The sequence below is a fragment of the Halichoerus grypus genome, chromosome 2 (genome assembly GCF_964656455.1).
Source record: "Halichoerus grypus chromosome 2, mHalGry1.hap1.1, whole genome shotgun sequence".
Lineage (NCBI taxonomy): Eukaryota > Metazoa > Chordata > Mammalia > Carnivora > Phocidae > Halichoerus > Halichoerus grypus.
The window spans coordinates 195,476,223-195,501,530 of record NC_135713.1 but is presented as its reverse complement, the minus strand read 5'-3'; the positions used below and the strand labels follow the sequence as shown (position 1 = coordinate 195,501,530).

The window sequence follows — 25,308 nt, the reverse complement described above, 5'->3', positions numbered from 1 at the left end:
GGAACACTGGCAGGAGCAGAGCAGACAATCAAGGGTGTTTGGAGAAGAGTTTAGGACAGGCCTGAAGAGGAAAAGGTGTTCCAAGTGGGGACAAAGTGAATGCAAGGGACAGAGACCCACTTACTTGCTTAAGTAGGGGTGGGGTGGTTGTTCTGCACAGTGAGATCCCTTGCAAATGAATTGTAATAAGTCCTTCTGGGCCAGGAGTACAGGTAGGAATTCTGTTAGACAATCATTCTCTTTGTCTCCGTCTTCAGGGTTATGAAACCTCTTATTCGCCCTTTGGTTTGTCTGCTTTGTTAGGCTCTTTCTACACACTGATTTGCTCTTTTATTTATCTATTTGAACCTTAAAATGTCTTTCTCAGCAGCTAACTCTACAGCCTCTCAACCCAGTGCCATACCACTAACTCAGTCTCCCATTGTCCCCATTTCATGTTCCAAGGAGAGAAAAATCTGATTGGCTTATTGGTCAGTCATCCCATAACTAGGAGGCCAAGCTCACCTAATACAAACAGGGCCACCCAGGCTCATTCCTGATGTCAGGAGTGGTTCTTACAGTGGGTTCTCCCCACCAGTAGCATTAGAACTGTAAATTCACGGGCCCCACCTTAATCTGTTGAATCTGGATTTCTGGGGATGAGCATAGAACATTAGGCTAGAGCAGTAGATGGGGGCGGATTCCTTCAGAAGGGGATGTGGGTAGGACTGCCTTTGTAGGCAAGAGTGAGGTGAGTGGCCTGGGGGAGTCTTGACCTGGAGAAACACAGGTCCCAGATGTGACCTCAGTTTTCATCAGTGGGAACCAGGTCTTCTGGGAGGGGGTCAAGGAAGGGGTCATAGAGAACAGCTTGGAATGTGACCTAATTCTAAACCATGTCAGGACAGGACTGCACATGTGGGTTTTTAGTAAACTTTGAGGACCTAGGACAGGCAAAGGCAGAGAGGAAATGAGTGGAGATGGAGCAGGGAGGGTCAGGTTAACAACTGTAAGTACATGGGGGCTATGCTTAGCTGCTTCATCAGTGATAAGCTGATCTGAAGGAAGCTAGAACTAAGTATTAAATTAAATTAAATTCATGATATTTTAAACATTAAAGAAAGTTGAATTTTAAGCCATGGTAGAAACTGCTGAGTTCCTGATGTTTGCTTTTTTCCATGGTGCATAAACTGTATTAAATTTGAAATTTACACTACAAAAATAGCTTCACAGGAGGACCATTATTAACATAGCCTTACCTCAGACAGATTTTTTATTACTGGAGACAACTCTTCTATGTAAAAAATATATTAATGGCTGGAGCAGAAGAAAAATACCAACTACAGATGGTAAGAATTTTCTTGCAAAGTCACATCAAATTTAACATTAGCCTTGGAAAACAGAGACATGTTTTAAACAAAAGGTTTTTAAATATTCTTATAACCATGTGTAGATTTTCACCTCTGGTCTAGGATACCATCATAAAGAGTGCAACTTTCAGTGATTAAAATATGTTAATAAAGTTTAAAACTCTTGCCCCAAAATGCTATTTAATGAGTTGTTGTTATAGCATTTTCATTGCAAGTTTCTACTAAGTGGCATTTATGGAAAAAGACTTATTTTATTAGTATGAAATAGGTGGAGTTAGTAAACTTGAGACAGATGCCTAAAATAATGATTTGATAAAAGATGCACAATTCTTCCGAGAGCAAATTAGAAGTCATAAGGGAATAAAAAGGCTTTGTAAAGATTTTCTGCAATTCCCATACCCATTACAGACATGCATAGGTACGATTTACATTGGAAGTGGATTTCTATTTTAAGAAGAAATAAAAGGGTGAATTCCCTAAGAATTGTTTTCCTCCCTTTTTTCTCAAGTTTATGGCTAAAAGTGTTGCCATGATGAAGCAATACTATGCATCTAGTGCTGAAATTTAATCTAATGAAAGTTTTGCTCTCCTTAACAATATGAATGGTTTCAAAGTGTTATTCTTATCTGAATCTTTTGTTTTAAACAATGAGATTTAAACCTATACACAAGCAAGCCTAAACAGAGTCCTCCTCTGTATGTTAAGCATGCATACATTTTGCCTCACTGTCACTTACATATTGGTAGGTATTGCTTTAAACTTCTCAACAGGTAGCCTCCCCAGCTCCCCCACCTCTGTTCTCAATCCTAACTTCCATTGCCTAATACAAAGCTACAAATTATGTTACTGGCTGGTTGGGAACAAAGTGTGTGCCCTAAGAGTAAGGCAAATGTGTATGTATCTTGTCAGTTTGCAAATTTTCTTCCCATTGTCCATCCAGTCTTTCAAACTGTGGTAGCAGCCATTGTTCGAATTGATTAGTGTCCCTTCAGAGCTTCAATAGTACAAAGAAGCATTTCTAAGGGAACTTGCTCACTGCTTTGCACTTAGTAGGCACTCAGTATTTGAATTTGAATGAATTTCTGGCACTGTCCTTTGAATTTCTAGTCTAACTTGTAGAACTTTATATAATTTCTGGGTACTTTAATTGTAGAGCTGTAGCCAGACTGATGAGATGCTCTTGGAGGTAAATTTGTCTGGAGAATGAAGAGACATTGCTGATAAATTAAGAGGAATGACTGACACTGAATTAGCATTAAAATATATTAGACTTTATTAAACATTTAAAATCGCATTAAAAACAGCATTCAGCAAAACTAGCAAAGCACATAAAAAATCCCCCCCCAGTTATTCTTAGTTTTCATTGTCCTAGATCCTTTTGCATGCATTCAACTTTTTGTTGTGCTTTTAAACTTTATTTGTAAACTCTTCCATATTATAGATCTTCGTAATTGCCATTTAAATGGCTGCATAAAAATTGATGGGGATGATGTAATACAATTCACCATTAGGCTGTTCCCTCATCCCCCTTTTGTTATTAACCGAACTTTGCAAAGAACATCTTCTGTATTATTATATATCAAGAATAAATTCCAAAGAATGCAATTACAGGGTCAAAGGGCAAGGTACACTTATTTTATTTTTATTTCATTTTCTATTTTTTCCTCCTGAGATAACGAAATACAGTACTGTATGAAAAGCTTTCATACGCTGCTCTCCAAGGTTTATCTTGTTAATAATCCTTTAAGGTATTATTATCAATCTCCTATCCTTGGAGATAGAGCTGGAAAAAGAGCCAGAGCAGGCAGGTAACCTGATCTCGTTCACCAGGTGAGTCCTGGAAGGAGGTAGCAACGACTATACCAGAAGCAAAACACCCCAGGGGATTTGCCGGAGCCCTCGGTATGGGAACGGTGTCTCTTCCTCACCCCAGCGACGCTAAATTCCCGGAGGGTCGCGGACTTGGGGCCAACCTTGCTCGCCCCAGCCTCTTAGAGCGCCCTGCACTCAGTGGGCGTCTAATAAATGCAATCTGCGTCGCACGGACAAAAGCTCTCCCTTAAGTGGGCTGGACACTAAGCCCCTCCTGGTGCCACAGAGCTCGGCGCCGCCACTTTGCTCTTTTGCCCGTTCTCTCCCCAAGTTCTGTGTGGGACCCTCGGCTGCAGCGAACACCCCCGCCCTTCACCGCCAGCGCCCAGGGCGGCCCGAGCTCCGCGCCCCGCGCCCCCGCGCCCTGGGCACCCTGCGCGCGCCCGCCCGTCCAGGCCCCGCCCCGCCGGCCCCGCCTCCCGTCTCCTCCCCGCCCCCCGGAGCCGACGAGTGGCGGCGGCGGCCCCAGGACCCGGTTCCCTCAGACAAGAGGGCGGGTGGAGGAGGAAGCGGCCGAGCCCCGAGTCCTGCTCCGGCGCCGCCGAGCACCGCCCGCCTCGGCCGACCAGCGCCGTCGGCTCCTGGGCCTCGCCGAGCCGAGAGGAGGGAAAGGCGGAGGCGGCTGCGTGCGGGCGGCGGGGCGCGGGCGGAGGCGGCGCGGCCGGCCGCGGCTGCCGCTTTGTTGTGCGGCCCGGGCCGAGGAAGGAGAAGTGGGAGGAGGGGGGAGCTCGGCGTCCCGCTCCCTCCGCGGCTCATGGCGACGACGCTCGGCACATCCGGGACCCTCCGGCCGTGGCGGCCGCGGCGCCGGCTGCTCGGGCCCCAGCCCCGGCCGCTGTGGTGACTCCGCCGCGCCTCGCCGTCGCCCCCGCCCCGCCCGCCGGCCCCGGGCCCCGCGCCGCGGCCGCAGCCCCGCCGCCGCCGCCGCCCCCGCCGCCGGGGACATGTCTAACCCCGGGGGCCGGAGGAACGGGCCCGTCAAGCTGCGCCTGACAGGTGAGGGGGGCGGCGGGAGCTGGGCCGGGGCATCCGCGGGGTGGGCGAGCCGGCGGGGGGTGCCTGTGGCCTTGGGAAGGGCCAGGGTCGGGATCAATGGTGAGTTGGGGGTCGGGGACGTGGGAAGGCCTAGTTCAGGGAGAGTAATGGCTAAGCCACTCGCCCTTGTTGGGGAATTCTTGAAAAAGTCGACGGTGTCTTGGGGGTCTTTTGTTGCGGGGAGGGCTGCCCCGGTTGGACTCGCCGGCGGATTTGAGGTCGGAAAGCCTTGGCCGAGGAGCACGACTCTCTCCGGGCCCTCGGGGAGCATCCCCTGGGCCACTGCCCAGGTGGGGTCGTCGAGGGGATGAAAAGCTCCTGTGGCGGGGATTATTGAATCCGGTCGCTGACTGCGCGCTGTAAACACTCCTTAAAGATGGAGCGCTTAACGGGAGGGTGTGTGTGTGTTCCCTGGTTGTTAACTTGTTCGCCCACTTATGCCCGCGTGCAAAAACCTTCATTCTCGGCCGCCAGCCGCAGCAGCCGGTGCCACACACCTGAAACGCGTGTCTTTGGGAGGGGAGGAGACCGGGGTGGATTTTCCCGGTGTGTCCGCCTGATCCTACGGCTCCGGCTCATTGTACACTCTGTGGTTTGGAAGTGTTTGATTGTAGGGTAGCATGTTTTGGGTTGTTCCTCGTAGGCCGCAGAACTTGTGTCTCACTTCTAACTCCAGACCTGCTTTAAGAACACACCTTTTTTTTTTTTGGTACATTTCTAAGTATGTGCTCATACAAACTTGCAAGCGAAGTTTTCTCTCTCCTCATTTCCTCCCCTTCCCTTTTCTAAATGGAAAAGAATGTATGCAGGGGTTGCTAGGTAGAAGCCTTCTCTCTTACAAAGTGTTTATGATTCCAAGTGCGTTAGATCTTTAACATTACAGGTACATTTTGCTTACATAGTGCCATTTTTGGTATTCTTACGTGGTCATGTCACCCCATTTTAGGGACAAATTATTTTTGGTTTGAAAAGTGTAATTGAAATCACTGTAGTTATCCTAGTTTCACCATTCACTATTAATTATCCAAGTCGTGGTTGGGGTGTGTGGTAAGACGATTTTCCTTAGAGGTTGTGTGTGTGTGTGTATGTGTGTGCACGCGTGTGTAAGGATAAACTGTAATTATGTTTGCGTACACTAGACATTGAGATTTATATGGACTAATTTTGTAATTGAATGCTTGTGTGTCACATCCCAGTCCACTGGCTGAACTTTACGGATAAAAACTTGCAGTGAATTTGGTATTTGAGAATTTAGCCTGACTGTAAATTGGCTGCAATTTAAAAAATACGACTTTTATGACAGTTTTACTTTCCCTGGGGAAAATTGCAAAGACTCATGAACTGAGTGGTTCTTAATGGAAAACTTGGATTGGGGATTACCCCCTTCCCCCCGCCCCAACATTGTCCCCATTCAGTTTCCTTGTTTTGTTAGGATACCTTTATAAGGGATCTTTGTGGCTTTAGGGTTTATCTCCTGATGTTCCTCTCCGCAGTCAGTCCTGTGGCAGCGATCATGGAAAGAACCTGTGATTCCAGGTGTGCAAAAAGCATCAGAAATGGGCTGTTGGCCATTTACTTCCTTCTAGGCTATATGCATAATGAGAAAATGAGGGAGAAAACAGGTGTTTTTTTTTTCAGATAAAATGACTCAATATCTTAAAGTGTTTGTGGTTTCCTTACAACCTATGATACATTATAAAAATTCATGAGTAAACTTAGGAGAAAAGATGACACTTCTTTTTTGGTGGGGGAGAGGGAACGCTGGACTAAATTTATAGAGTGATTTTTGTATTTTTAGATTTTTCTGAGGAATATTAAATGCACTGTGTCCCCTTAATTGTAAAAACAGTTTGAGGTACTCTCATTTTTTTTAAAAAACCATTGGGAATTTGTCTCTGTCATATTTTAAGAAAAAACTATTCAGATATTAAAAACATTGCCCTCTCCGTTTTGGTTACATTTGGTGGATTCTCTTCTGTTTTGCCAGGAAAGTTAACTTATATTTTTTCATTTTTGTCCATTTACAAATTGGATGGTATAGATTTTAACAAATAGATTTCAAGAGCTGGATTCAATTAGCAGCTTTTTAGGTCATAAACATTAAAGGGTTAGATGGAAAAGATTGTTTTGACTGACTGGATAAATGACAGGGCTGTGTTTGATGTGCGTCCAGGAACTGGTCTGGAGCTGGTGCCCAACTTTTCAGTCCATCTTGAGAAGCCAAATAAAATATTTAACCTAGGCCTCATTTTGTTTAAAAAAAAAAAAAAAAGTTGATTCTTTGTTAAGACCTTAAGAAATGTTTGGCATACCTTTAGACTAAGTGTTTAACAGTTCATTTAGATCCGGGTTCCGTAATAGAGGAAAATCACTAAAAAAAAGTCACATCCCCCAGTGAATTTTTACTTGGTTGTAAGATGCTTTAAAATTATTGTTCTTTGCTTTAAGTCAGCACCATACTAGTATTTTAAATTTATAGAGTGTCTTTGATTCCATGGTGCTTTATGAACTGTACTCAATTATATCTTTAACATTGAGTTGCCCCTTTACTGAAAGGTATAAACAGTTCTTCATGATGACATGCACACACACACACACTCACTCACTTTCTCTCTCTCTCTCTCTCTCTCTCTCTCTCACACATACACACAAACTGAAGAAGAAGAAATACTTGAGCCATGAGATCTCTGCCCACAACAGATATTAGACTTTTCCACATATTATTCCTTAGTCCACAGTCACCTAGTGAACTGTTTGGTATTTTTGATGCTAAGGAGGCAGGGTTAATTTAATCCCACATTTGAGATTCCTCAGGCCATTGGTGTTAAAATCTGATTTGGTCCATCAAGTACTTTGGTTGTTCTTCTGACACATTAACACTTAATCATTAAAATAGGCTGTATGGTAAAGCTATCAATTTCAACTATTATTTCTATAGGGAATTGATTATAAAATGTAAAATTTGTATGCACTATACTTATGAATATCTGATACAGGCTTTTCTTACAAATCTTTGGATAGAAAATATTCTTTGTATTTGGTTACAGTAAAAAAAATGGGGTAATTTTTTATATCATTGTTTTTGAAAACCAAAGACTTGAAAAAGCAGTTTAGTATAATTTCTAATATTTATATTTCTTAGATATGGAGAAATAACAGATTACTTCTCTAGAAAATTTATTGCAGACCTTTTTGTAACCTAAATGTTTTTGTATGCTGTTTCTCATGTTATTAATTTATAAAACCCTTGGCAGTAATGAGGTTAACCTTGTCTATAGCTAAAGGAAAATCAAATTTATTATTTAAAAAAATTTTTTAAAAAATATTTTATTTATTTATTTGTCAGAGATAGCAAGAGCAGGAACACAAGCAGGGGGAGTGGGAGAGGGAGAAGCAGGCTTCCCACCGAGCAGGAAGCCTGATGCGGGGCCTGATGCGGGGCTCGATGCGAGGCTCGATCCCAGGACCCTGGGATCATGACCTGAGTCGAAGGCAGACGCTTAACGACTGAGCCACCCAGGCGCCCCAGGAAAATCAAATTTAAAAGTCCCACTTCAGATATGCTGGTATCTTAGTATTGTTTTACTGTATATTTTATTGACTCAAAGCTTTAAAAATTACAACTTGATTATATCTCACAGGTTTCTAAGTAGGGGTGTTAGTGATTTGAATGTCCCCAATTTACTGGTTTTTGAGGAGGAAGCTAATGTGGCTTAAGCCCCTTCCTTTTATCTTAAGTTGTCTCTTCTACTCTAACACTCAGACATGCAGTGGAACCTGCTTAGGTACTTCATGTCGTTTGGTTTTCATTGGTGAGTAAAGGGTGTGTGTGTTTTAATCATGGATTTTACTTTTTTTCCTGTTGGTTGAACTGTAACTATCATATACTACCATGTCACTTATTTTGCTTATCATTTAGCATATTTAGCATAAAACTCAATTTTCAAGGTAAACAAAAGGCCACACTTTAGGCACACAAGATTTTTATTTTAGCCATTTTTGATGTCTGTTAAAGATATTGAAGGCTTTTAAAGATGTACTATGTCCTACTTTTTTCAAATAGACCACATTTAACAGAACTTAATATTTTATTTATTATTAAGTATCATTATGAGTATAAAGGACCGTCTGTTGTAATGTGTAGTAGAAGGATATGGTCATGGTGTATAGAGAGACCTGTTTAATCCTTGGCTATATATATGGTGATAAGTTGTTTAACCCCATTCTTACTGCTTTTTCTCTTTGTGCTGTCATTTTTGTTTACTGTTACTTTCTCTGTTCTAAGAATGCTGGACCCTTGAAATACACTGTTGTAATGAGCATTGTTGTGTGTTTCTGTATGACTGACAGGTATTGAATGCTTATCAAGTGCCAGACACTGTGTTAAGTTTGTATCTATTATCACTCTTAATTCTCACAGTAGCTCCAAGAGGTAGAAGAAACTTGGGGAGGTTAAGTACATGTCAGAACCCCAAATTGTCTAGAAAGCTTGTTACAATGTCTAAGATTTTGTGTGGAAAAATAAATACATTCCAGTTATTTGGAATTACCTTTGCCCCTTGAGATTTTTGCTCATCTTTTAAGGTTCCAACTCAAGGCTTTACCCTTATCCCTAGAACTTTCCTTGACCTGAGTTGGCCGTTCCTCTGTGACTAAGAGGCTCTTCCTCTGGTATCAGACCTAACTCAATGAAGGGTATTTGTTGTTTCTATGCTGTAAGCTCTAGGAAGCCAGAATCTTTGTTTCAGTATAGATGAAGGGTTTTTGGCATTTTATTGAATGAATGCTAGAGGCCTAGAAGTAATTCTTTGTAGTTCCGTATGTATTCTTTGTGGCTAATGCACTAGATGTGAGTGGCAAGAGATGAGGCTAGACAGGGACAACCCAATTTGGAACTTACTGTGGTTTGCCAAGACGTTTGATTTTTTTTTTTTTTTTTAAATGGTGGGAACCATTGAAGGATTTTTAGCTTTGATGTCTTTGATGTTTAGAAACATTAATCTTGGGGCAGTAGGGAGGATGGACTGGGATGGGAACTGTGAAGACTGATTTTAGGACAACCAGTTAAGAGGATGCTACATAACAACCATTGTTCTTACTTTTTTTCTTGTTATAACTTTTATTTCTAAAATTTTTATTACAGATAATTGCTGTAAACGTTTTGGTGTAGATAACTTTTTTAAAAGGATTATTTTTCTAGGATATTTGCACAGAGAGAGTGCTATTGCAGGGGCACCTGGATGGCTCAGTCATTTAAGCCTCCGACTCTTGATTTTTGGCTCTGGTCATGATCTCAAGGTCCTGGGATCGAGCTCTGAGTCCAGCTCCATGCGCAGCTGGGAGTCTGCTTGAGGAGTCTCTCTCCCTCCCTCTGCCCCTCTCCTTGCTTACATGCTCTCTCTCTCTCTCTCTCTCAAATAAATAAATCTTAAAAAAAAGAGTGCTATTGCATTATTGGGTATGGATCTTTTATAAGTTCTTTATTAATTTTTCCTCAGGCTGTTTCCTATAAGAATTGTGTCTATTTAGGGCAGCAATGAATAAATAAGTGTACCTTTTTACTATCCTGTTACAAGCATTGGCTCGTTTTTTAAAATTTTTTGCTAATTTCATGGAATATTGTATTTAAACATTTACTTGTGAAGTTGAATATTTTCCTGTTTATTAATGATATTTCTTTCTGTTGACTTGTTTGGCCTTGTCCTACTTATCTGTTAGGGTTTTTGTGTTTTTCTTATTGATCTGCCTGAGAATTAAAAATGTTAATCTGTTGTTAGATTTGCTATAGATGTTTCCCCCAGTCTGTTATTTGACTTAATTTTTGACCATTTTTGGACATCAGAAATGTGGTGTTTTAGGAATCAAATCTGTTCAACTTCTGTTTTTCTTATTCTATTACTTGGAAGGCCTTTTTCTTTAAGAGGCTTAGTAAATATATAAGTACATTTTATTTTAGTGTTTCTTAAAAATCGTTTAGGAAGATATTTCTCCTCCAGTTTCTTTTTTTTTTTTTAATTTTTTTATTGTTATGTTAATCCCCGTACATTACATCATTAGTTTTAGATATAGTGTTCCATGATTCATTGTTTGTGCATAACACCCAGTGCTCCATGCAGAACGTGCCCTCCTCAATACCCATCACCAGGCTGACCCATCCTCCCAACCCCCTCCCCTCTAGAACCCTCAGTTTGTTTTTCAGAGTCCATCGTCTCTCATTCTCCTCCAGTTTCTATTTCGTCATCTCATCATTACTGAATAACCCATTCTTCCTTTCCACAGTGATGGGATATCTTTTTAGTTATGTTAAATTAGTTATAGTAGAGTCATTCTCTCTTGTTCAGTGCCACACTCTTTTCATTATTGTAGCTTTATAATTTAGTTTAATATGCTCATTGTGATGGAAATTTGTTTTGCTGTTTTCACTTATTTGCTCTTCCACACAAATATTAAACTCGTTAAGTTTAAGAAGAAATTTCCTTGGGATTGTAATTAGAATCACCTTACTTTGGGGAGAAGAGGCATTTAAGTGTATTTAGTTTTCCCCCCTAGGAGCACACTATGTTTTTACTTTTATTTAAGCTTTTGTCTGTATTGCTCAGGATAGTTCAATAATTTTCTATGTTTTTTTTTTTTTTTTAAGATTTTATGTATTTATTTGAGAGTGAGAGTGTGTGCGCGTGCATGTGCATGAGCAGGGAAGGAGGGGCACAGGGAGAGGGAGAATCAGATTCCCCTCCCTGCTGAGCAGAGAGCCCAACGTAGGACTTGATCCCAGGACTCTGGGATCAGCCTGTGCTGAAGTCAGATGCTTAACCGACTGAGCTACCCAGGTGCCCCTAATTTTCTATGTTTTGATGTAATTCCAGCTAATTTATATGACATTTTTATTGTATTTTCTAATCTTAGTTATTGCTTATATTTAGGAATGTAGCAGTAGGTATTTTTGCTTGATTAGAGCAGTTTTGTTGAACGTTAATCCTGCTAGTATTTCACTTGATACTAGTTTTCCAGGTATCAATATTTAGCATTTTTAACAGTTGAATGTTTACATTCAGAAAATTTCTTTTCTTTGCGATTTTTCCACTAAAGTATAATTAGTTTAACAAAATGAGGAATTTCATGTTAGTTTGTTTTAGAATAGCTTCTGAAGGCATAGACAAAAGTCCACATTTGATATACTAAGAAGTATTGACATGTGTCTTAAGTTTAACACTTTGGTTTCTTACTAAAAATTGACAGCAGACATAAAACTTAAGTTTTATTTATTTACTTGATTTTTAAGTTTTAAGATAAATCTGATGATAATGAATCTAAACATAGATGATTGCACAAAGGTTATTTATTTTTTCCCAGAAAGTTTCCTCATGCCCCTTCACAGCCAGTCTCCTCCCATTCCCAGTCCTTGGCAACCACCACTTTACTTACGGAATTGTACAGTATGTAGTCTTCTGGGCCAGCCTTCTTTCACTTAGCATAGTGCTTTTGAGATCTATCTTGTATATCAGTTGTTTGTTCCTTCTTATTCCTGAGGAATGTTGCATTGTGCACATATGCCCCATTTTGTTTATCGATTCACAAATATCCTCAGACATTTCCAGTTTTTAACCATTACAAATAAAACTGCTGTGAACATTCAAGTATACCTCTCTGTGTGTGAACATGTTTTTATTTCTTGGGTACATGGTTAGATTGTTGGGTCATATGGTAAATATGTAAATATTTTGCTCATAACTTAAATTATTTTTTATTATCAAGTTTTGAGATTTCTTTTTGTATTCTGGATACAAGTCCTTTATCAGATATGTGTTTTGCAAATATTTTCTTCTAATTTGGGGCTTCCCCCTAATAGTGTTTCAAAAAGCAGAAGTTTTGAATTTTGATTTAGCTCAGTTCATCAGTCTTTCATTTATGATTCATGCTTTTTGTGTCCTAAAATATCTTTTCTTAATCCATAGTTCTAAAAGTTTTCTCCCATGTTTTCTTCTGTGTTATAGTTTTAGCTTTAGATACAAATGTATCTATACATTTATATCTATAACTTTTCTAAAGTTAAGTTTTTAATATAGTGTGAGAGGTAAGGGTCACGGTTTTTTTTTTTTTTCTTCCAATATGGATATCTGATTTTCCTAGCACTATTTGTTCACATACACTTTTGTTTTGTCCATTGCATTGTCTTGGCACCTTGACTGAAAATCAGTTGACAGTATACATGTAGTTAGTTCTATTTCTGGACTCTGTTCTATTCCTTTTAGCTATAATTCTATCCTTTATAAGTTTATCATTTATAAGCCACACTTTTTTTTTTTTTTAATTTTATTTATTTGACAGAGAGAGACACAGCGAGAGAGGGAACACAAGCAGGGGGAGTGGGAGAAGGAGAAGCAGGCCTCCCACTGAGCAGGGAGCCCGATGCGGGGGCTCGATCCCAGGACCCTGGGATCATGACCTGAGCTGAAGGCAGACGCTTAATGACTGAGCCACCCAGGCGCCCCTGTAAGCCACACTTTCTTGATAACTGTAGCTTTAACATGAGTCTTCTGATTTCAAACAATGATTAAAAAGCTTTTCATAAACATTTTGATAACAGTTTAATGAGCATAATTGAGTCATTAATTTAGGATCCTGTAATGATTTAGGATTTTGTAATGCTTTGGAGCCATTATTTCATTTATTCAGACAATAAATATTTATCAATTTCTTGACATTTGCAGACATTGATTATCAATGATATATAGTACCATGAATGGAAATATAGGAAATCAGAATAAACCTAGATTGGGGTCTCTATTTTTCTTCTGAAAATTTCTATTATGGACCTTTACAAAATTTATTATTTTTATCTCTTACTGATGAAAGTGGATTGCAACAGGTATGAGTTAACAAAGTTTGCCTGTTTACCAGCTATCAGCCCCCTGAGATCATTTTTGGGAAAAGGTGGGATAAAAAGAATAAACCTATGTAAAATGTGGCAATAGAAAGGAAAGGATATACTGTAATTGTTAAATGTGTGTTGGATTATGGGTATTTTTTTGGTTGTATTTTATATTATGAGCATGTATTTTCTATAAGACAAAGGAAGAAAGTCAATTTTATTAAAATCTAAGCAGACTGTTTATTTGAGAGAGAGATAGACAGCATGAGCGGGAGGGGAAGAAGGAGAGGGAGAGAGAAACTCAAGCAGACTCCATGCTGAGTGTGGAGCCCAATGTGGGGCTGGATTCCAGGACCCTGAGATCATGACCTGAGGTGAAACCAAGAGTCGGATGTTTTTTTTGTTTTGTTTTGTTTTGTTTTTAAGATTTTATTTATTTATTTGACAGAGAGATAGAGAGCACAAGTAGGCAGAGAGGCAGGGAGAGTGAGAAGCAGGCTCCCCGCTGAGCAGGAGACTCAGGGCCCTGGGATCATGACCTGAGCTGAAGGCACCCACTTAACCAACTGAGCCACCCAGGTGCCCCAAGAGTCGGATGTTTAACTGTGCCACCCAGGTGCCCCAGACTTTTTTTTTTTTAGGATTTTTTATTTATTTGACAGCGCGAGCACAAGCAAGGGGGGTGGGGGAGGGAGAAGCAGGCTCCCCACTGAGCAGGGAGCCCGATGCGGGGCTCGATCCCAGGACCCTGGGATCATGACCTGAGCTGAAGGAAGACATTTAACCAACTGAGCTACCCAGGCGCCCCGATTTTTTTTTAAATTTGAGAGAGCAAGCACGCATGTGAGCATGAGCAGGGGGAGGGGCAGAGGGAGAGAGAAAAATCTCAAGCAGACTCCACACCAAGTGTGGAGCCCCACGCGGAGCTCAACACGGGGCTTGATCTCATGACCATGAGATCACGACCTGGGCTGAAACCAAGTCAGTCGCTCAACCAGCCGAGCCACCCAGGCGCTCCTAAGCAGACTTTTTTATTTGACCATAGTACATTCCTAGGAACTGTCACAAAACAGACATCTGTAATGTAGATCTTATTTGCTGTGTAAGATATACTTGGTAATTTGGGAGGAGGCAGTTGGGATGTTGTAGAAAGAATATAGAATTTGTAGGCAGAAAATTTAGGTTCAGATCCTAGTTAGGCCAGGGGTAAACTTTATCGCTTTCTTGGTGCCTGTGCTTTTAGTTTTAAGTGCATGCTTAAAATGACAGTAGTATTTAAGATTCTGCTTGACAAGGGGCGCCTGGGTGGCTCAGTCGTTAAGCATCTGCCTTCGGCTCAGGTCATGATCCCAGGGTCCTGGGATCGAGCCCTGCATCGGGCTCCCTGCTCCGCGGGAAGCCTGCTTCTCCCTCTCCCACTTCCCCTGCTTGTGTTTCCTCTTCGCTGTGTCTGTCTCTGTCAAATAAATAAATAAAATCTTTAAAAAAAAAAAAATTCTGCTGGACAAGAAATTATGTGAAAATTACTGTTCAAGCTGTAGAGTATTTTGTTCATGTATTTTGTCATTTTTGATCAAAGACTTTCAAATGTTAGTCATAACCAATTATATGCTGTTATTTATAGGAGCAAGTACAACATTAATAAGGATTAATATAGGTATCTATTTAATTCATATGTCTTATAAAATAGGCACAAATGTATACTTTGGGGGTACCCAGTGTATCATAAAGAATTCATATAGTTGGATAAGCTACTGCATTATAATTTTCATCATTAACTCATATAGCAGACACTTAGACAATTAACTGTGTTCTCTCCTCTCCCCCTTACTTTTGATGAAAAGTAGAAGAGCTTTGGAGAATTGTTTGAATAGCTCAGGGTTTTGGAGGTGGCAAAACTGTTTGGATCCAAATCCAGTCTTTAATGACTTACTACATTTTCCTGTAGCTTGCCAGCACTTTCAAGAATAGCCCGTAGTTTCATCTCCTGTCAGTAGATGGGGATATTTCTGCACAGGTAGATGTCAGGAGTGTGTAAGACCTGTAAAACTGAAAACTAAAAGTCTAAATGAGTGTACTTGAAATAAATGGAGTTAGAGAATTAGAATCTATCAAAGATGACACTGGCTTTTAATGAAAATCCATATTTTAGGATAAACTTTCTTATATAAACTATGTTACATATGTCCTATATGTGTTATAGGAGTAGATACAAAAATTCTTTTTATTAGAATTGCAAACGTAAGTAGCTATTTCTTTCATTTTTATATATGATCTTATGTCATCTGGCTTTAAATATAACTATTTCTCTAGTGAAGAAAGAAAAGTTATTGATTGGTCAGATTATTCAGAATCCTATGAATTTAATACTATAAAAAAGGTTGAAATTTTTTAAATTGAATTTTGGGAATTTTGTAAAGGAATAAGGATGAGAAAAAAATTTTTTTAATTTAAGAAAAGTGAGATGGCATTTGATACATGTGATACATTCAAAATACCCTAAGGTAACACTTGATACATAGTATACATTCAGTAAGTATTTGTGAATTAAAGAATGATTGAGGGTGCACTTGGGTGGCTCAGTCGGTTTAAGAGTCCAACTCTTGATTTCAGCTCAGGTCATGATCTCAGGGTGGTGAGATCAAGCCTTGCATTGGCTCTGTGCTCAGTGGGGAGTCGGCTTGGGATTCTCTCTTTCCCTCTGCCCTTCCCCCCTGCACTCTCGTGTGCAAGCTCTCTCTCTTTCTCTCTAAAATAAATAAATGTTTTTTTTAAAAAAATGAGGAAATTGAAAAACTTACCTGGTCTTTAGGACTTCATTTGAAACAAATAATAGGATCTCTCTTTGTGATGTCATTATTGAATTAACTGACATGTTACCTTAGTAATTTTGACAGAATTTATAAAGATAGAGGACTGAAGTATTCAAGTTACTATTTGACTTCATGAATAGAACTCTTACCAGAATTCTGCAAAACTTTTTTTTTTTTTAATTTTATTTTTGGGGCACCTGGGTGGCTCAGTCGGTTAAGTGTCTGACTCTTAGTTTCAGGTTGGATCATGATCTCAGGGTTGTGCGATTGAGCCCTGCTTCAGGCTCCATGCTGGGTGTGGAGCCTGCTTAACATTCTCTCTCTCCCTCTCTCTCTAAAAAAAAAAAAAAAAAAGGAGGGGGGAGAAAAAAGATTTTATTTTTAAGTAATCTCTATACCCAACAGGGGCTGGAGCTTACAACCCGGAGATCAGGAATCACATACTCTACTGACTGAGCCAGTAGTTGAGCCAGGCACCCCCAAAATTTACTTCTCAACAAAGTAAAGATTTGTCTGATACTCACTGCAAAAAGATCTGTTTTTGTAGCATCACCTAAGAAAATTCACATATATAACTAGTGTCAATGTTAGGGAGATAATTAATTTTTCAGAGTTCTACAGTTCTAACTACTATTCAGATCCCAACTTTGTAAGTATTCTGAACCAATGATAGTGAAATGAGAATCTTTACCTTATGCTTTTTTTTCTTAAATCTTATGAAATCTTAAATCTTTCTTAAATCTTCTTTTCTTAAATCTTACTAAGAGAATAGTAATAGATTTTTGAGGAAACAGTTGGTACAACTATTCCAGTTCTATAGAAATGAGGCTAGTTGAACCAGAAGTCCTTTGTAATGAATTATGAATCCTTCTAGAGGCGCCTGGCTGGCTCAGTCAGTGGAACATATGACTCTTGATCTTGGGGTCGTGAGTTTGAGCCCCACGTTGGGTGTATAGCTTACTTTAAAAAAAGAAAAAACAGATACGAATTCTTCTATATATTAGCTTTCTCTTTTCTAGTTTTGAATTTTTCTTTTTTTTTTAAAAGATTTTATTTATTTGAGAGAGAGAATGAGAGAGAGAGAGAGAGAGCATGAGAGGGGGGAGGGTCAGAGGAAGAAGTAGACTGCCTGCTAAGCAGGGAGCCCGATGTGGGACTCGGTCCTTGGACTCCAGGATCATGACCTGAGCCAAAGGCAGTCACTTAACCAACTGAGCCACCCAGGTGCCTGAATTTTTCTTTTTTCTTTTAGGTAGGTAAGAAAGCTTAGGTAGGAAACCAATCTTTTTAGTACTTAAAAATGGCATTGGTGATGACATTTCAAATTTCTTCTGATTTCCAGTTTGGTTAACTCTTTTTTTTTTTTAAGATTTTATTTGAGAGAGAAGGAGACTGGGGTGGTGGGGGGAAGAGCATGGGAGAGAGCGAGTGTGTGCACGAGCAGGGGGAGATGCGAACAAGCAGGGGGAGATGCGAACGGAGAGGGAGTAGCAGACTCCCCGCTGAGCGGGGAACCTGATGTGGGCTCAATCCCAGGATCCTGGGATCATGACCTGAGCCAAAGGCAGATACTTAACGGACTGAGCCACTCAGGCACCCCCCCCAGTCCTTAACTTTCAGCAATTGAAGGACCCAATCAAGTTGTTAGCTGATGATTAAAGATAGTTTTCATAAAAAAAATAGAGATGTCAAGTAATGCCGTTATTTTCCAGAAAGTTAAAAAATATATATAGGTTATTGTGTTGTTGTTGTTGTTGTTGTTGTTGTTTTAATATAACTCAGGCCAGGGATTGATTTAGTCCGTAATAGATAGCTACTATATTTAGAAGGATTATAATGCAAGACTCTGAGTTGGCTGCTTGGTGGCCTGGTAAGTATATTTATGTACTTTCTTTTGCCATAGGAGAATCATGATACAGCGCAAAAATCTGTAGGGCTGTAAGGCTAATTATGTTAACTTCAAGAAGAATGTGACTTATTAGACCTTCTATGGGTTATGACATAGCTTTTTCAAATCTCTTAAATATATGAAAGCTGGTCTCTATCAGGAAAATTCTTCCTTATTGTTTGCCAAACAAATTCTCTCCCCCTAATTAGTTGAACTAATTATCATATTTGCTATAAAGGCTTGTTAGAATTGCTGCATAAAAAATTACTGCAAAACTTAGAGTCCTAAAACACAAAGGATAATTTTATTATCTCTCACAGTTTCTGTGGGTCAGGAGTTTGGGAAGGGTGGTTTTGGCTCAGAGTCTGTCATGTGTTTTATTCAGATGGTGTTTGAAACTGGAATAGCTGGGGGCAGGCTGGGCATTTACCTCTCTTCAGGTCATCAGAGAGCCTCTCCATGTGGCCTCTCAGCGTGGGCTAGTTGATGGCAGTTCTAGGGCAGTTACACGGCTAGTATGACTGACTCGGGGCACCAGCAGGAGTTGTCCGAGGAACAAGGTGAAAGCTACATCCTCTTTTCTGGAGTAATCTAGGAAGTCCTTGCTACATTTTATTGGTTACAAGCAAGTTAGTTCATTACAAGCTCTTCTAGATTCAAGGGGAAAGAACATAAACCTTATCTGTTGATAGAAAAAGTATCAAAGAATTTGCAGCCATTAAATAATTGTCGGAGGTGGCAGCCGCCGCTGCTAGTTCTGTTGTTTTGTGGGTTGGACTACATACTCTTTGGTATCCTAATCTAATAGAGACCATTTTTCAGTTTTTATAATTTATGTTCTGCCTTTGAAGTTTACAAGAATTTTATTAGAGAGTACTTAACAAGTGGCATACAAGTTTTCAACAGCTAGAAGAGTTATGATAATTTGTTTTTAAAGTATAAAAATTCAGGGGTGCCTGGCTGGTTCAGTAGGTAGAGCATGGGACTCTTGATCTTGGGGTTGTGAGTTCGAGCCCCATGTTGGGTGTAGAGACTACTCAAAAATAAAATTGAAAAAAAGTATAAAAATCCATAAATTTTGGTAAATTATAAAAAAGATACTCAGTGGAAACAAAAAGGCTGGTGAAAAGAAAGAAGGCAAATACTGTTTGAAGGAAATAATTTATGCAAATATAAAAATTCTTTGATTCTCTGGAATGATTTTTGTATTGAAAAACAGTGCAGGGCTAAAAATCAAATAATTTTAGTGTTCTCCCATCAGATCTGTGTTGTTTTTCTTTAACGCTTTTTTAATCCATTCGCCACAGAGCAGCTTCATACGTTTAAAAAAAAAAAGTGAATTGGGTAATTTTGCTCCCTTGCTTCAAATTCTCCAGTGGCTTTCCATTATGCTTTGAATGAAGTGGACATTATTTGCACAAGATCCTGTATAATCTATCCCCTGGTGACTGGTCTTTCCTTTGTTCATTATGTTATAGTCACATTGATTTTTATTTTAATTACTCTTGAAAAGGTCAGTCTCTTTCCCATCTCAGGGACTTCATGTGTATTTTTTTTTGTGGGGTTGGAAGGTGGGGATCTTTTTTATCTTGTTGCTCCTTATTTTTCTGTGTCAGTTTATCACCCCAAAGAATTCCTAAATACTCTAAAAGTAGCTTCTAGCCTCATTATTGTCTATCACAATGTCCTGTTAACTTCAGAGGACTTAATACAATTCATTTTTATATTCATTTATTTACATGTTTATTGTCTTTTTTTTTTTTTTTAATTTTATTTATTTGTCAGAGAGCACAAGCAGGGGGAGCGGCAGGCAGAGGGAGAAGCAGGCTTCCCGCTGAGCAGGGAGCTCGATGCAGGACTCGATCCCAGGACCCTGGGATCATGACCTGAGCCGAAGGCAGACGCTTAGCCAACTGAGCCACCCAGGTGTCCCTACATGTTTATTGTCTTTTAAAAAATACTTGTAATTTTAGACTAGTTTTCGATTTACAGAAAAATTGGAAAGATAGGACAGAGAGTTCCTATATATTCCATACCCAATTTCCCCTATTATTAACTAATCTTATATTAGTATGGTTCATTCATCACAATTAATGAACCAATAATGATATATTATCATCATTATTATAATTTTAATTTTGTTAACATATAGTGCATATAGTGCAGTATTGGTTTCTGGAATAGAATTCAGTGATTCATCACTTATATACAACACCCAGTGCTCATCACAAGTGCCTTCTTCAGTACCCATCACCCATCTAGACCATCCCCCACTCACCTCCATCAACCCTCGGTTTGTTCTCTGTCGCTAAGAGTCATTTGTGCCTTGAATGATACATTATTATTAACTAAAATCCATACTTCACTCAAATTTTCTTAGATTTTACCTAATGTTCCTCATTGTCTTTCATCTTTACTAGATTGGGAGCTCCTGCAGGCAGGGACTCTGTGTGTTTCATTCACCTAGGGTAATACTAAGTAAACACTTGGGAGGTACTCTAAATATTTCTTGAAAGAATGACTATTAGATGTCTCAGAGTTTATAGACTAACATCTTTCCCATTTGCTTATGGACATCATGTGTGTCTTTCTCAGTTCCTTGACTAGTTTACAAGATCCAAGTCTCCAGGGTGGTACTAGAAACCATATCTTGTTATATCTAATTTGCTATATAGAGGGGTGAGTTTACTGGGAAACTCACGAAGCTGGTGAAATTCATGAAACTAATAAAGCTTAACTTTCAGGATTCTGAGGGCCTGGGAGGGACCCTAGCAATGAGTTCACATGGTCACTTTAAAAAATCTTTTATTGGTATATAGTATATACATGCAAGAATGCAAAGATTATAAGCATCCAGCTTAAGACTTCTCACAAACTTAACACACCTAAATAATCAGCACCCAGATCAAGAAACAGAACATTTCCTGTACATTATCACATACTTATGAAGAATTTGCAAATATCCTAACCACAATCAGTTAAGATTGCTGTCTCTTTTTTCACCGACTCCCCCTCTATCACACTTGTCCTCATGTTGGTGGCACTGGAATGGCTGTAGGCATTTTGGGCGTCTGGTTATGGGGAAACTGACATTGGGGATACATTTAATTGGGTTTTAGCAGGATATGTTTATTTGGTTCATAGTCCATGTATTGTCAAGGTATTGTTAGCCATCCAGTATAGGGATAGTTTCTAGGAGTACTACACATTATTATGTTAACTCACCTGGCATTGTGACATAAATGCGCAGACCTAAAAATAGTAGAGTAATATGGATGTGTCCCATGGGACCTGGCACCTGAAGTATATGGTTAGTGGAGGAAAAGCAAGGTTTGATGCCAGAAGCCAATCTGTGAAAATTCTTCCAAATCTTAAAGCTTCATATGAAGAAGACTTAAGAGTTTTTCCAAGTTTGACCACAATCCTAAAAGCTTACGTAACATTACCAGTAATGGAACTGTGCTAAAAGAAACTTTTCGAAGCCAACAACAACAACAACAAAAACAACAAGAAAAATACGTTCAATTATGCTAGAGGAAGGACTGAATTATTTTTTTGTTGTCTCTACAGAAATGACATAAAACTCGTGAGAAACTGCAACACTGGCATAAGCCAGATCAATGGAATAGAGTCGAGAGTCCAGAAATAAATTTATATACCTGTGGTCAGTTGATCTTTGGCAAGGGTGCCAAGACCATTCAGTGGGGAAAGGTTAGTCTTTTCAACAAATGATATTGGAAACAACTGTGTATCCACATGGACGAGAATGAAGTCGAACTGCCACCTCACACCATATATAAAAATTAACTCAAATGGATTAACAACCTAGTTTAACAACTAAAACCATGCAGACTTTTAGATGGAAACACAAGACCTTGAATAGGAAATGATTTGTTAAATGACACCAAAAAGCACGGTAACCACAGGAAAAACAAATTGGACTTCGTTAAAACTTTTGTGTCCCTTTGGCAAGGATTCTCATATACTCTTGGTGGGAATCGAAATGGTTCAGCTCCTGTGGCAAAAAGTTTGGCGGTTCCTCCAAAAGTTCAACATGGAATTACCATTTGACTCAGCAGTTCCATTCCTAGGTATATAATTAAGATAATTGAAAACCTAGGTTCACACAAAAACTTATACAGGAATGTTCATAGCAGTGTTATTCATAATAGCCAAAATAGTTGGGTGAGAACAACCCAAATGTCCATTAACTGATAGATAAACAAAATTTGGTGTATCTGTACAATGGAGTATCATTCATCCATAAAAGGGAATGAAGTACTAATAAATGCTACAATATCAATGAACCTCAAAAATACGCTGTGTGAAAGAAGCCAGACATAAAAGATCACATATTGTATGATTCCAGTTGGCAAATCTGTAGAGACATAAAGTAGATTAGTGGTTGCCTAGGTATGGAGTTTCTTTTTGCAGCGATTGAAAAGTTCTGGAATTAGCAGTGGTGGTTGTACAGCGTTAGAAATATACAGAAAAAATGAATACACAGTTTAAATTTCTGTATTTCATTTTTTGCAGCTTTAATCTCCATAAAACAAATAGCAAAAATTCTGTTATATGGGAAGAGATAAAGTGTGCAGCAGGAAAACTAGGACAAAAGGTATCATAGGGCTGTGTCAATTAACACAAATATTGTTATTTTCTGTTTTGATGATGTGGTATATGTCAGCTTGTTAAAATTTTTATTTTCCCATTCTAAATTGACTATCTGCTTTCGTACCTCATTTTATATTCAAAAAGCGGGACCCTCAAACTATATAAATTCCGGGCTTCGCAAAACCTGGATGCACCCTAGTATATGTATTAGCATCAAATAATCATTCAAGAACCATTGTCTTTTTTTTTTTTTGGTAAAGATTTTATTTATTTGTCAGAACAAGCAAGCAAGCACAAGCAGGGGGAGCGACAGGCAGAGGGAGAAGCAGGCTCCCTGCTGAGTGAGGAGCCTGATGCTGGACTCCATCCCAGGACTCTGGGATCATGACTTGAGCCTAAGGCAGATGCTTAACCGACTGAGCCACACAGGCGTCCTGAACTATTGTCTTTTTAAGCATGGGGGATTGAACAAACGTTTATTTCTGTTCTCTCCCAAAACCCCATTTCATGAGAGTAAAAGGATAAAACAACATATACCTACAAGAGCAAAAAGAAGAGACAGCACATAGTGATGTGAAAAAATTTCAGGAAGATGGAAGGTGGTTGGAGTAGGTAATTTAGCTGAGAAAGTAGAATATAAAGTATCTGCAGACAGGTATACCAGATTTCTTGCAGTATTCCAGCTAGTTCATGTCACAGATCTCTAGAAAAGGCTCAGGAATTGGAGGCACTCTGTATCTCTGACGCTGCAGGTGGGATGTGAGGCAGCAAATGGGAAATGATTTAGTCCATAAATGGTTCTGTATGTACTTCGTCCCAGGCAGATTCATTCCAGGTAGCCAGGTGACTGGTCGTCCTCAGCCCTCACAAACAGTGTCTTACTTTGTGGAGAAAGTAAACCAAACTGGTTCCGTCCCAGGGATACCTGACACTGTGGAAGGTGGGGGAGAAGTGCTCTCCTGAAAATGAGGGGACTGGCAACATCTTCAACAGTGAAACTCCCAGCCCCCTTACACTGCTCATCTCCGAGAACACTAGCAGCCAGTTGTATCTTTTATCCTTTATGAAGAAATCTCTTCTGGAAAAAATTGGACAGCTCCAGAGAAAACACAAATACTAAGTCTCTCAGTGGAACAGCTAGGTCATCCTGCCAGACACCCTACAGTGAAAGTATTAGTTGCCAGTAGGGGGAGGGAGGGTCTCACCACTCAGTCCTTAAACTTTTAATTTCACATGAAGAATTAAAAATGGCACTGACTTCTCAACAGCAATATCAGAACTGCGAAGAGTTGAGCAATGCCTTCAGTATTCTTAGGAAAGATGATTTATTTGTAGCCTAGAACTCAACCATTTGTTCCATCAAGTATGAAGGCAGAATAAAGCTATTTTGCGTGCCAGATCTCAAAAAAAAAAAAAAAAAAAAAATCCTGTCCACTTATCCCTTCTTAAGAAGATACTGAAAGATATGCCCACCAAAATGAGGGAGCATGCTATGAAAGAGAAAGATACCTTTATAAGGCAGATGGAGGCAAAGGAAAGTCCTAGGGCTGTAAACCTAACGTCAAGGGTAGGAGACTCTGCCTTGAAATTTTATGCAACATCTTGTGTATTTTTTCTTGAGAGAGGGTCAATACTGGGACCCTTGTTTATAAATGACCAAATGCATTGCCAGCCATGAACATTATCACATTTTTAGTGTTTAACAATTCTGTAGGTGAGAGAGATGGTATGTTTAAAAATTTTTGAGTTTGAAAGTCTTTTTTTTAAACTTTTAAAAAAAGATGTATTTATTAGAGAAAGAAAGAGAGCGTGCGAGCATGTGCGCGTGTGTGCCCTTGAGGGGCAGGGGTTTGGGGAGCAGAAGGAGAGAGAAAAATTTAAGCCGATTCTGCACCGAGTGCGGAGCCCATCTGCGGAGCCCACCGTGGGGCTGTATCTCATGGCCCTGAGGCCATGACCTGAGCCGAAATCAAGAGTCAGATGCTTAACTGACTGTGCCACCCAGGTGCCCTTGAAAGTCTTTTTTATTAGTCAAGTTGATCACTTTTACTGTCAGAACTGTTTTTTTTTTTTTCCTGCTTTTGTCAATTGTATTATGGCTTTATTGCTAAAATACTTGGTAATAGAAACACTCAAGTTTTAAAACTGGCTGAGAACCAAGTAATTACCTTAACCTGTGATATGTAGATCTTTAAGAAGTCTGTGGATTGGGGGCGCCTGGGTGGCTCAGTCGTTAAGCGTCTGCCTTCGGCTCAGGTCATGATCCCAGAGTCCTGGGATCGAGCCCCGCATCGGGCTCCTTGCTCCACGGGAAGCCTGCTTCTCCCTCTCCCATTCCCCCTGCTTGTATTCCCTCTCTCGCTGTGTCTCTCTCTGTCAAATAAATAAATAAAATCTTAAAAAAAAAAAAAGTCTGTGGATTGGTTTCAGGTGAGTACTGTGAATCCCTTGGGTTGTATGTAAAATTGTATATGTGGACACTTTTTTTTTTTTCCCCCTGGCATCGGGTCCAGTTTCATATTATAAAAAGTATCTTAGAGAGGTTAAGTGACTTAATCAGCAGTGGTCTTCTGACTCCTGTTTTGGTGTCAATTCCCCTGTTATGTCATGCTGTCTGCAGATTCTGAATTAATGTACTTTAAAAGTTTTTAACTTTGCTATATAGTGAGAGGGGGAAAGTTCAGAGTTGCCTTGGGGTGGGTAGTTAGCTTGAACTATGAAGAAGACGACTTGGTACTTGTTCTGTTATTGTGATTGACTTGAGGTGAGTTGTTACCCGGTTTTTGTATATTTTGTACATGATTTAAAAAAACTAGGGGCGCCTGGGTGGCTCAGATGGTTAAGCGTCTGCCTTCGGCTCAGGTC

The 25,308-nt window shown here is 39.7% G+C and overlaps 1 protein-coding gene across 3 annotated transcripts in view; it reads left to right on the top strand.

Annotated features, from left to right (window-relative positions):
• The first annotated feature begins 3,646 nt into the window (after positions 1 to 3,646).
• The window catches only part of SMURF2 (SMAD specific E3 ubiquitin protein ligase 2), a 123,910-nt gene continuing 102,248 nt past the window's right edge, over positions 3,647 to 25,308 (top strand). For all 3 annotated transcript variants that reach the window (XM_078065934.1, XM_036116268.2, XM_036116266.2), the window contains exon 1: positions 3,647 to 4,217. In XM_078065934.1, coding sequence (XP_077922060.1) covers positions 4,166 to 4,217 — 52 coding nt within the window. In that variant the 5' untranslated portion in view covers positions 3,647 to 4,165. The remainder of the gene's footprint in view (positions 4,218 to 25,308) is intronic.